This window comes from Urocampus carinirostris, chromosome 8 (genome assembly GCF_059441175.1).
Source record: "Urocampus carinirostris isolate Australia breed hairy pipefish chromosome 8, RoL_Ucar_1.0, whole genome shotgun sequence".
Classification (NCBI taxonomy): Eukaryota; Metazoa; Chordata; class Actinopteri; order Syngnathiformes; family Syngnathidae; genus Urocampus; species Urocampus carinirostris.
The window spans coordinates 86,755-98,576 of record NC_142356.1 but is presented as its reverse complement, the minus strand read 5'-3'; the positions used below and the strand labels follow the sequence as shown (position 1 = coordinate 98,576).

General features: G+C 42.5%; 2 protein-coding genes and 1 long non-coding RNA gene across 4 annotated transcripts in view; 2 read left to right on the top strand and 1 right to left on the bottom strand.

Annotated features, from left to right (window-relative positions):
- LOC148360373 (uncharacterized) overlaps window positions 1-11,822 on the bottom strand; it is a 60,124-nt gene that overhangs the window by 11,458 nt on the left and 36,844 nt on the right. The window lies entirely within an intron of this gene.
- On the top strand, window positions 3,043-7,512 carry LOC148360376 (nucleoredoxin-like protein 1). 2 transcript variants are annotated; one of them, XM_088341182.1, is made up of 4 exons: window positions 3,043-3,256; window positions 4,344-4,607; window positions 5,655-5,744; window positions 6,712-7,512. In XM_088341182.1, exons 2-4 carry the CDS (start codon window positions 4,372-4,374, stop codon window positions 7,043-7,045), a joined length of 660 nt encoding a protein of 219 aa, XP_088197308.1. In that variant the 5' UTR covers window positions 3,043-3,256; window positions 4,344-4,371; the 3' UTR covers window positions 7,046-7,512. The 2 variants fall into 2 exon arrangements, with proteins under 2 accessions (XP_088197308.1, XP_088197306.1); XM_088341180.1 differs by having other exon boundaries at window positions 3,059-3,256; window positions 4,347-4,607.
- LOC148360375 (nucleoredoxin-like protein 1) lies at window positions 7,676-11,264 on the top strand. The gene is made up of 3 exons (XM_088341183.1): window positions 7,676-8,922; window positions 9,650-9,739; window positions 10,152-11,264. Exons 1-3 carry the CDS (start codon window positions 8,687-8,689, stop codon window positions 10,456-10,458), a joined length of 633 nt encoding a protein of 210 aa, XP_088197309.1. The 5' UTR covers window positions 7,676-8,686; the 3' UTR covers window positions 10,459-11,264.

The following is an 11,822-nucleotide window of genomic DNA, read 5'->3' as shown; positions in this document are numbered from 1 at the left end:
AAATCCAGTTCCCGGCCTTACTGTGCGGAGTTTGTATGTTCTCCCCGTGCTGGCGTGGGTTTCCTCCGGGCACTCCGGTTTCCTCCCGCATTCCAAAGACATGCATTTCAGGTGAATTGGCCGCTCCAAATTGTCCCTAGGTGTGACTGAGCGAGTGAGTTGTCTGTCCCCGTGTGCCCTGCGATTGGCTGGCAACCAGCTCGGGGTGTCCCCTGCCCACTGCCCGATGATTGCTGGGATGGGCTCCAGCACCCCGCGACCCTACTGAGGATAAGCGCTGCAGCTAATGAGATGAGGGATGAGATGAGACTTCATATTTTTAGATTTATTAGTCTTCAAAGCGTATAGTTTTGCCAACTGCAGTGCGACCGTAATCTCATTGTAGCGATACAATAATAAAAAAGGTGATTCTAATTCGGATTCATATACAATTAGGGATGTGCAAGTGCCGATACCGGGTGTAGATGCCGATATCATGTTGAAGATATCGTTTTAGGAATACAGTTTAACCGAGTCAAATCAATGACACCACGTATATGAAGTATAAAATCTTTTAATAACCTATTTTCCTTCAATCACAGCATATCATTTAGCTCCTCAGTGGCTTTGCTTTGCCATTGCATTTTTGCTTGCATTAGTTTGGTCTAGATCAGGGGATGGTGTCATAAGAGACGGCTCAGCTAAAAAGTCTCTGTAGTGCGAAGTGGAAGGAGAAGAGGACGACGAGGTGAGCGGAGAAGATGAGGTAAAATTTTGGACTATTTGATAAAGTTTCAGGAGCGAGCAGAGAGAGTGGGAAAGGTGAGATGGCACAACATTCATTTGGACAGGTCAGGTAACTTAAAATTAGTTTTACCTGGTTATATCAGTATCAGAAATTATTTTCCCCCCATTTTATTAACACTCCACTTATTGAAACATAAATATTTTGTTTGTTTGTTGTACATGATTCAATTGTTTGTTTGTTTGTACATGATTCAGATTGAATCGTTTCTTGTACATGATTCAATTGTTTGTTTGTTTGTACATGATTCAAATTGAATCGTTTCTCCGGCGCCGTCACGAATGGCAGCCACTCCAGCAGCTCCCGTGTTATTTTTCGATTGTTCTCAGTTATTTTCGATTGTTCTCAGCTTAGGGATGCTGCTGGAAAAGTGAATTTCCCTTCGGGGATGAATAAAGTATTGTTGTGGCAAATACATTTGCAAATGTAGAATGGATTTGCATACATGTAGAAATTTAGAAAGACTTGCTTTTACGTTTGTGGGAAAAGGTCGGGTAGACATCCTTGAAGATACTCTTGGCAGACATTAAGTTTCCTTGAAGATAGCGTGCAAGGGACGGGACGCTCTGTACTTGATACGTGATACAGGACCGCCTTTTGGGGTGTACTCAATCGAAGCCTAATCGTCACTACCAGCTTTAAATACATTGTCATGTTCCTAGCTCTGTGAGATCTTTATTGACGCATCAATAAAGTGACATCTCCCTCCATAACGAAGCGGGCTCCTGTCTATGTCTTTTATCCACTTATGAGAAGACTTTCTCTCGATTATCGGACCTCCAATTTCTACAACAGTATCTATCTATCTATCTATCTATCTATCTATCTAGACACAAGGCAAAAAAATCTATTTCAAAATCAACAAAATAAATGATGACAAGATAGGGTAAAAGGTGCAAAAATATATTTCAAAATCTATCGATAAAAATGACAAAAAACGATATAATTAAGAATGCGCAAGAACAGACAACAGAATTGAATTTCAAACCCAAACCCTCAATCTCCCCATTGAACCTCCTTAGAGGTAAGATCGGGCCAAAAAAAAGCACCCGAGCCCGACGCAGGCCCGAGGGGTATTAAACCCGACCCGGACCGAGCCCGACTAATTAACTGGATTTGCTGGCCCGGCCCGAAAGGGGCCCGAAATTACATATTTTATTTATAAGGAGGGGTGATTTATGATAACAAATTAAACTCTGCCTTTTGTTACAACATCTAAGCCTAAGTTAAATAAAACTGTATAAACATTTACATCTTTTATATTTCTGTGTCTGCACTGCAGATGTTACATTAAGCGACAATCTGTCATTGACAGGTTTTTTTTTTTGAGGTAGCGAAAACATTTAAGGGCGTCCGTCATTTTGACGACTTGATCATTGGGCCATAATCCACAGCAGCAGTAGTAGTACGTCCTTAAGATTTTAGCGCGGCACTTTCATTGAGGGGGTGTTGACGTGTTGTGCCCTTTTCCGACTCCTATGCAAATTCCCCCCCCCCCCCTGATCGTATTCTATATAAAACGCTTATTAAAACAATAAAGCGAGCTAATTATAATAATTGGGAGATCCTAGTCTATATAACGCGTTTATTTAAACAATAAAGCGTGATTTTATTCTGCAAATTGCGTTTTTTAACGCGGATGAAAATGTCACCAACGTCAATGTACGCTTCCGACAAAAGCGATCGTATTCTATATAAAACGCTTATTAAAACAATAAAGCGAGCTAATTATAACAATTGGGAGAGACACTTCACTCTTACCAGAGTGCGTTTTCCTCGTCAGTTCTCCTCTCTTGAGTTTATCCTTAACTTCTTGTTGGTCCGACTCCATATCGGGGATACCAGGCCAAAATCACGCGAATTTACGGAGGGGAAGATTATTAAGAGGACAGCATTCACGTCACGTCACGTGCACAGAGCAGAGCATGCTCTGGCTCAGTTAAAAGCAATTACAGCTCCTTCTCCGTTTTATCCAAATTATTTATTTTATAACAAGTATTCCTTGGTCTAGTATCCATACATAGTTTAAGTATATATTTTTAATGAACATATATTTATAATTATTAATTAAAAAAAAAAAAAAAAAAAAGCAGGACCGAACCCGACCCGACCCGACCGTATGACTGACATTTCAGGCCCGACCCGGCCCGAAATTGCCTCGGGTTCGGGTTTGGGCTCGGGCCATAAATCTTAGGTCTAAACCTCCTAACCCTCGGCCTTTCCATCGATCCCCTTAATCCTCGGTCTCCCCCCTCCCCGACCCAAAACGTCATAATGAGATTTGCTCTCCTGAGCCGTTCGCCGGGTGACGCCCTCGCTAGGCCGCGCCCGGCGCTAATCTCCATCCGCAAATCCCGCTTTCGCTTCGACGTGAAGAAGAAAGTGCAAGAAAAATCTCATCATGAAGACGAGGACGACAAAAGCGCGTCAAAGATGAAGAAAAAGGAAAGGTGCGAACGTTTGACTTTCCAGGTGAGCCGAATCACTTTCAAAGATTGCTTTTTTTTCATGCCCAAATTCAAGGCCATTATTTTCCAATTTTCCAGTACCTTCAAAGGAAGAAATCCAGCACTCATCAAAAGAGCGTTTTTGTGTTGGTTTCGATGACTAAAATAAAGTTGCTATCTTGCTGCCGGCGCCTTCTTTGTTCTATATTGAGATGTTCCTATCTATGGGCCGCTATAAACTGACACGAATTCTGACATTCCGCTTCAACAGGCGACATCCCACTTGTTGACAAACAGGGAAAGGGCTCGGTTGGCGATAGGTAATAATGGCGTTGAATACGAAAGACGAAAAAAGGGCCCTTTGGATAAAAAACAGAAAAAGGAGCCAAATTTGGACTCATTTTAATGACATTGATTAGTCCGAGTGCATTCAATCTTAGAGACTGCGTCTCTTTTTACTATCGTTTCAATTGATATTTTTAGCGTGTTATTTGGAGGATCTGTAGCCGTATTGATAAACATAGAATTGTAAGTAGTTTGTTGCATCACGTTTTATCGATAAGATGTAATTGACCAAAAACTCTGAAGAGCCTCTTCGGAGTCAAAAGAACAGGCACGTCTCAGCGAATGAGACGAGCCAAAAAAAGACGGTTTTCTAAATAAAGCGGTCCTCTTGGGTGCGACCAGCAGGGGGAGGGGACCCTTCGCATGACAACGCTATAATGACTGAGAGCTGTCATTTTCACAGATTTATTTTATTCTCTTTTTAATGGATTGCCCTCCAAAAATAAACCGGATGTAGTGGTGAGGGCAATCGGAAAAATAAAAAAAAAGAAGAAAAATTAAAGAAAAAGGAAAAAAATAAATGAAAAAAATACAAAGAAAATAATAAATCAAGAATTTTTGGGGGGAAGCAGGAAAAAAATAAGAAAAAAGAATTAAGAGTGCTGAAAAAAGAACTGAAGAAAATATGAAAAGGAAGACCCCAGCCAAAATAAGAAAAGATTCGAAAGAAAGAAAAGGGGATAGTTCTAAAACCTTTCCGTTCATGTTATTTTTTGATATTCTATCTTTTCGACCTCAACCTCATTTTTTTTGTAACTTGTACAAAGCAGAAGCCCAAATTCTCCCGTCTCGGCCATGGTGGACTTTTTCCTGGACCGGGTCCTGGTGGAAAACAACCGGGACCGGGACCAGCACAACACGGAACGCGAGATCTCGGGTCTGCTGGAGAACCGGATCCTTTTGTTGTTGTTCGCCTCGGCCGAGTGTCGCCGGTGTCGCCGATTCCTTCCCGTCCTCAATGACTTCTTCAAGCGCCTCAAAGACCCCGCCTACATCGAGTACCCCCGCCTCCTGGCCCTCATTTACATCAGGTAAGCCCCGCCCACAACCCCGCCTATGTCGAATACAGGGGGACCTCGGTTATCGCGGTTAATGGGGACCAAAACCACCCGCGATTTGTGAAAAGCTGCGAAGTAGCGGCGCACCCTCAAAAAAAAAAAAAAAAAATTTGAACCGACGCAGGAGGTTCCCACGACTTCAGAACTGTGCCGCACACGCGCTAACCACTGCGCCGCCGTGCTGCCCGGCCTCAGCGCCGAGCCCCTGAACTACCCGGCGAGTCCGGTCGCCGAGGCGAAGGCCCTCGCGGCCCGAGTAGGAGACGCCAGGCGCTCGGCGCTGAGACCGGGCCGAGTCGGCCCTCGGGCGCCGTCGCGGGAGACACCGGGTGCCGGGTCGGGCGCTCGTCGCGGTGTCGTGCGTATCGCGCCCGAAAGTACCTGCGCCGCGGGTTAGGGGCTCGCTCGCGGGAGCCACCGAACGGCACCCCCGGTGCGGCGCAAGTAATAACAAAATATTATTATTATTATTTTTTTTTTTTTAATGATTAATTTTAGACCCGATTAATGGGGACCAAAACCACCCGCTAAAAATGAAAATCTGCGAAGTAGCGACGCCCCTTCAAAAAAAAACAAAAAACCTAACTATTACAGGCCACGAAGCTCTGAAGCCGCGAAGCGCGAAGTAGCGAGGTCCCACTGTACCCCTGCTTTCCGGCCCTCGTTCACATAAGTTAACCCCCGCCTCTGACCCCGCCTACATCGAGTACCCTCGCCTCTCGTCCCTTATTTACATGGGGTAAGCCCCGCCCACAACCCCGCCATCGCGGAGTTCCCTATCTCCTACGAGTCATTTACGTTAGGTAAGCCATGCCTCAAAGGCCCCGCCTACATCAAGTAGCCCCGCCTCTGACCCCACTTATATCGAGTACCCTTGCATCCTGGCCCTCATTTACACAAGGTTAACGCCCCCTTTAACCCCACCTCCGTCCGATACCCCCGCCTCCTTGCTCTCATTTGGTATGCCCTGCCCCTAACCACGCCCTCCTCACGCATGCTCATTCGCTGATTTCTTCTCAGCTTGGACCAATCGGAGGAGCAACAGGAACTGTTTCTCAAAGAGATGCACAAGAAGGTTCTCTTCTTGGCCTTTGAGGACCCTTACAGGAAGTAAGTGATTAAGGGGGCGGGGACATTTTCTTATAGCCACAGTGTATGATATACCTACCACGGTTTCCTTCTCTAGCCATTCAGGTTTACCACTCTGCTGCGGGCTCAAGCTCAATGTTAGCCGCTATTTTTATAGTTGGCTGCTACCGCTTCTTTCTTTGGTGTCGTATTCAACAACTGTTTCTGTGATTCACGCGTCTTACTTTTCACTGTTTCCTTCTCAAGCCATTCATGTTAGCCTGTTGGCTTCAGGCTATGTTTTGCCCCTAGCTGCTATCGTTACTTTTAGCTGCTCCTGTTTCGATCAACAGTGTCACTCGCCTTCCACGGCTCTCGCTTTTTTTCACTGTTTCCTTCTCTAATCGGATATTTTTTTCCTCATTTTAAGAATTATTTTTATACTTTCCCCTTATTTCAGTAAAGTAAAAGAAATAATCAACCGGATTTGATTTTTCAATTTTTAATGTTTAATATTTTAATACAACTTGTAAAATAAGAATTAAAATACTGACAATATTGTTAAGAATTGAGTCTATTTTTCTCCTTTTACCGTGAATTTCTTTGTCATTGAAATGAGAACAAAATCCCTCAAATAAGCAAAAAATCTGCCATTTCTGGCTCGATTTTCAACGCTTTAGTTTTTATTATTAGAAGTCGTAGAATTGTAATTCTTTCAAAATACAAAAAATAAGTATTGACAATATTTCACGCTGTTTAAAAGTACTTCGATAAAAGCAATCTTTAAAAAGAGCAAAACTGTTAGTGATTTTAAATTATTATTGTTGTTTGAATAAGGAAAAAAAAGAAAATAATAATTAACAATACTTGGAAAAAAAATAGAGTAAAGAATGTTTCAAAAATTCTTCAAAAGGGCAAACGATATGAGGCTACTTTATGCCTTCAAATATTTGATTCTTGACTTTGAAATCGCTTTCTCTAGTTTGAGGGACGCTTGTTTTGCGCGCAGGGAGCTCCAGACCAAATTCCAGATCAAAGAGGTCCCGACTCTGGTGGTCCTGCGTCCCGACGGGTCGGTCCTGTCCCCCGACGCCGTGCAGGACGTCTATCGCTCGGGTTGGCGGATTTTCCGCGACTGGCAGGAATCGGCGCAGCTGGTGGAAAGGAGCTTCCTGCTCAACGAGGAGTTCCAGAACCTCGACGTGAGGAGCGCCACCGATCCCGTTCGACGTCTCAAATACAGGACGGGGGACGACAAGAGGAAGACCGCATGGTGGCGCTTCGGGGGACCGGGGAGGGACAGAGACCGGGGCGAAGACCGAGACGACCGGGACGGAAGTTAGTACGCTGGAAAATGTGGCCGGATCTCCGTATCTGGATCGATTTGAATCAAGTATGGGTGCCCCGTCTCAGGGTTTGACCAGTCTTACGGGTAACGTTTCGTCCAAATGTATTTCTAATCCATCACCATATCGATACCGAAGTACGAGTGGATCTTTTAAATTAGTTTCGATATCGTCTCGCGGTCCATAAATTGGGCTTGACGAAAAAGATCCTTTTAAATATTGATGTACTAGTAGAGATTTTGAAAATATTTCTATTTTGGGTTTGACCATTCTATTGGGGTCACTCAATTATTCCTTCATTTTCCTCACGTTGAGGTTTTTGAGTTTTTCCTTGCCCTCATGTTGTTTCCAGATCCGGGGATGGTGTCCTATTAGTCTGAAATAATAGTCTGTGCAATAACCTGTGCAGCCCTTTGAGACTCTTTGTGATTAAGGGCCAAACAAATAAAAATGACTTGACTCAATTATTTGAAAAAATGGGTGCCCCGTGTAAGGCTTTGACGAGTGTTAAATGTGAATGGAATCCATCCCAATAATAATATTGGCGTTGTATCAATACCAAAGTACGAGTCACCATCTTATAGATCCATTTATTTGACATTTGATCATCGTATCGTGGTCACTTACTACTAACTCCACTCTTACTCGACTCGCTCGGAATATCTCGTTCATTCTACTTGGTGACGGAAGAAACGTGCAGAAAACGTGAAGAACCGACACACGAAAAAGGGATTCGACTCACAACCTTTCATTAGAATAGCAAAAAACTAAATCGGTAGAGCTATAGAAGAGCTAGTGGAGAGATGAGTTTTCAGAGTCGGGTTAACAAAAAACCAGGAAAGGAAAAATGGAGCGGAAGGTAAAGGAAGCTTGAAGGGTTCGAAGCCATAAATTCGGTTTGGAAGACCAAAAACTCATCGGTTGTTCTTTAGAAGGCGTTCAACAAAAGAATAGCTTAAAGGTTTTGGAACAGGGTTTCAGAGTCGGCTTTACAAAGAAACAAGTAAAATGAAATCAGCGAAGACCTGAAAAATATCTCAGGATTGAGCAAGGCATCGAGTGGAAGACCAACAAAGAACCAGTTGACCTACTGGAAATGTGGAATCCAAAACAGATTCAGGCCTTCAATGTAGGGTTTACATACTCAGGATCGTGGCAGACCTCGATTCCCTCAGATGGTTTGTCTGGGAATCGAAGCAACAATAGAGTGTATCAAAGAGCAGCAGCTTAGCAGCTGCTAATATGGAGCCAAATCAATAGTTTCAGGACCTATAAAGCAGGTTTAGGTTTAGAGGAAGGTTTCAACGATAGTAATATAGTAGTCATCAACAGAGTGTTGATATGGAGAATCAGCAAACCTGTGTATGAAAGACCAACACATGAGCTACAGAAGATGTAGAACAATAACTCAAATTAGGGATTCAGGGCAAGCTCGACATCAGGAGAGCAGAATGTTGTCGAGCAACAGCGAGAAACTTCAAGCATTAATTGGGAACCGGAACCCAAAACTCTGCGTATGATAACCCAGCGCTTAACCTGAAAGCTAAGCGAGAACGAGGATTATGAGATTTAACGGCTAGCGAGACGCGCTCGCATGTTTATAAATCCCCGTCATCGTTCCTTACGGAGCTCAACGCCATGGTGGACCTCTTCCTGGATCGGGTACTGGTGAAGAACAACACGGCCCGAGACCGGCTGGACACGGAAAATGAGATCCTGGCCCGCCTGCAGAACCGGGTCCTGATGCTGTTTTTCGCCTCTTCCGCCTGCGAAGCCTGTCGACGCTTCGCGCCTCGAATGGGAGAATTTTTCACCCGCCTGACCGACGAGTTCTACGTGGACCGCTCGGCTCAGCTGGTCCTCCTCTACATCAGGTACAGTCCACCTAGTTTGGAGCCCGATACCTCATTTTAAACTCTACCACAACCTCTAAACCTAAATCTTAGTTGGAAATTCACTTTAAAACCCTAATATAGAAAGTCCTATTCCTAAACCCAAAGCCTAACCCTAAACACCCAGAAAATATAACGGTTTCCCTAACTCCAACCCTAAACATACACAGAAATCGTAACCTTAACACAAACTCCAAAACCCTAAGTGCACCTTTACCCCTACCCTTAAACCCTACCCCCGAACCCAAATCCTGACCCTGAATCCTATCCCTAAACACTAACCCTATCCCTAAACCCAAATCTTACTTCTCAACCCTACCCCTAAACTCTACCCCTAAATAAGTGTAAACCAACAGAAACCCTAGCCCTTAAACCTCACCCTTCTCCTAAACCCTAACTCTAAACCCAACCATTAAGCACGGACCCTTAAACCCTGAGTCTAGTTTGACTCCTTAAAATTCCCTCCAACCCTAGTTTGGAACCCTATTCTTAAACCCTAAATAGACCTTAGAAGCCATGTATGGAACCCATACCCTAGTTTTAAACACTAATTAGTTTGTCACACTAAGTTCAGTTCATAACCCTAATATTGAGCCCAAACCACACTCTGATACTCTGGCTTAAAAGCCCAAATTCACTCGAAACCCTTAAACCCTAGTTCGGTTGATTCTGAGGATTTCAGGAATCAAATGTGTTTTGCCGATTTCAGTTTAGACCCGTCGGAAGAAGGTCAGTCTGACTTTCTGCAACAACTCCCCAAAAGGTGCCTGTTCCTGGCTCACGGCGACCCCTACAGGAAGTGAGTAAATGGTCTTGGAGAGTCTCCTTTTCAATGTCTCCCTCCTCCTGAAGGGCTGACTTGATTATGCATCCAACCTGCGATGTAAAGACTAGATTCACTTTAAAACCCTCTGACGAAACCCTGATCCTTCGACCTTACTCTGCCCCGAAACCGTAATACTAGCCGGACACCCGATCTTCGCCTTAAAAAGCTAATATTAAAATGAAGCCCTGGTTTAGAACCTTGCTTTCAAAACCTATGCCTAAACCTTGACCAAACCCCTATTCCTTCAGATACTAACCCTCAACCTTAACCAGAAACCTTGAGCCTAACCCTCTGGGTCCTTTTGATCGAATCCAAGTCCGGCGCGGTGGCAAAAGGGTTTCCTGAGAAGCCGGCTTCCCGATCCAAATCCGATCCCTCCCCGCAGGGAGTTGCGAGCCACCTTCGGAGTGGAGTCCCTTCCCCGGGTGGTGGTCCTGCGTCCGGACCGCTCGGTCCTGGTCCCCGACGCGACGGACGAGATCGTGCGTCTGGGTCCGGACTGCTTCCGAAACTGGAGCCAATCGGCGGAACTGTTGGAGCGCAACTTTATGATCACGGATGACGTCCAGCCCGGCCCCGCCTGCGGCTTTTCCCTTCGACCCTCCAGGAAACACAAGTATAAAGTGGAGGACGCCGAGAAAAAGGGGCGGGGCCCAGATCGTCACACGGATGAAAAAGGGTTGCCGTGGTGATCTGATCGTTTGGTTGATTTTTAATGTTTTTTAAAAAAAAAAATGTTATTTCTAAATGTGTCAACTATAAAAAATCTAGCTGTTATTTATCTATTTTTTATGTTTTTCATAATCTTGGTATAAAAATTAAATGTATTTATTTTTAACTAAATAATAAATGGATATAATATAAAAATATGTCATAAAAATTAAATATATATCACAAACACAATTAAATTCAAATAGCAAAACCAAAATAAAATATTGTTTATTTACAATATAAATTTGATGAAATAAATAAATATCTTGTTTCTTGAAGAAAAAAATGGTTGATTTGAGCAGAACTTTGAATTTAAAAATATCCTTTGTGTATTTTATTTTTTACATATATATTTGCTTGTATTTGTTATTTAAAAATGCTTTCTACCGTTTCCTAAAAAAATAATTCCGTGTATTTATCTAAAAAAGATATATAGTGGTTGATTGGTTTCAATTCGTTTTAGTTTTATTTCTAATAAACAAATAGAATGCGATTTCAAATCAACAAAAACGAAATAAAGAACATTGTCTTAAATATTGTAGTATTTAGTTATTTTTAGGATGCTCTTTTTTTCCCGTTTCATGAAACAATTTAACATATCTCCAAAATTTCTACTAAATTGAGCCAATTTTTTAACATATGATTGATCTTTTTATGATTATGCTCATTTCAAGTCCGTATGTTCTTATTTTACGAGAAACAATTCAAATCGAATAAAACAAACACAAAAAATGATGATTTCAAAATTCAAAACAAATCTGCCAATAAAGGCCAATTTTGAAAGGTTCACGGTGTGATACTTGACCACAAGATGGCGCCGAATCGTCTCATGTCAAGGAAAACCGGTGTCAAATCAAGATGAAAGACAAACATGGCGGCCACTACTAGGTATGAATTACGCCGCGTAAAAGAAATATTAGGAAGATTTATAAAAATGAACATTGGTATGATAGTTCAAGTATTTTGCCCATTATTGGGAAAACAAATGTTTACCACCACCAGGCACAAAATATTACGCTTTATGATAACGAGTTAATAAGTATTTCTATTAAAAAATAGACAACATTTTAAAATGAGAAAAATATACCTCAAAATTTAAACCCGTGCTGTAAAAAATACATTATTAAAAGGGACAGTGATATAAAGAGAGAAGAGAGTAAGAAAGAGAGTGAACAAGAAATATTACAAGAAAAAAAAGAAAGAAAAGAGTGAGAAAAGTAAGAAAGAGAAGACAGTAATACAGAGAAAGAGGAAAAAAACAAAGTGAGAGTAAAAAGAGAGAGAGAAAAAGGAAGAGGAATAGAGAGAAAGAAAGACAGAGACAGAAAATGAGAGGAAGAAAAAA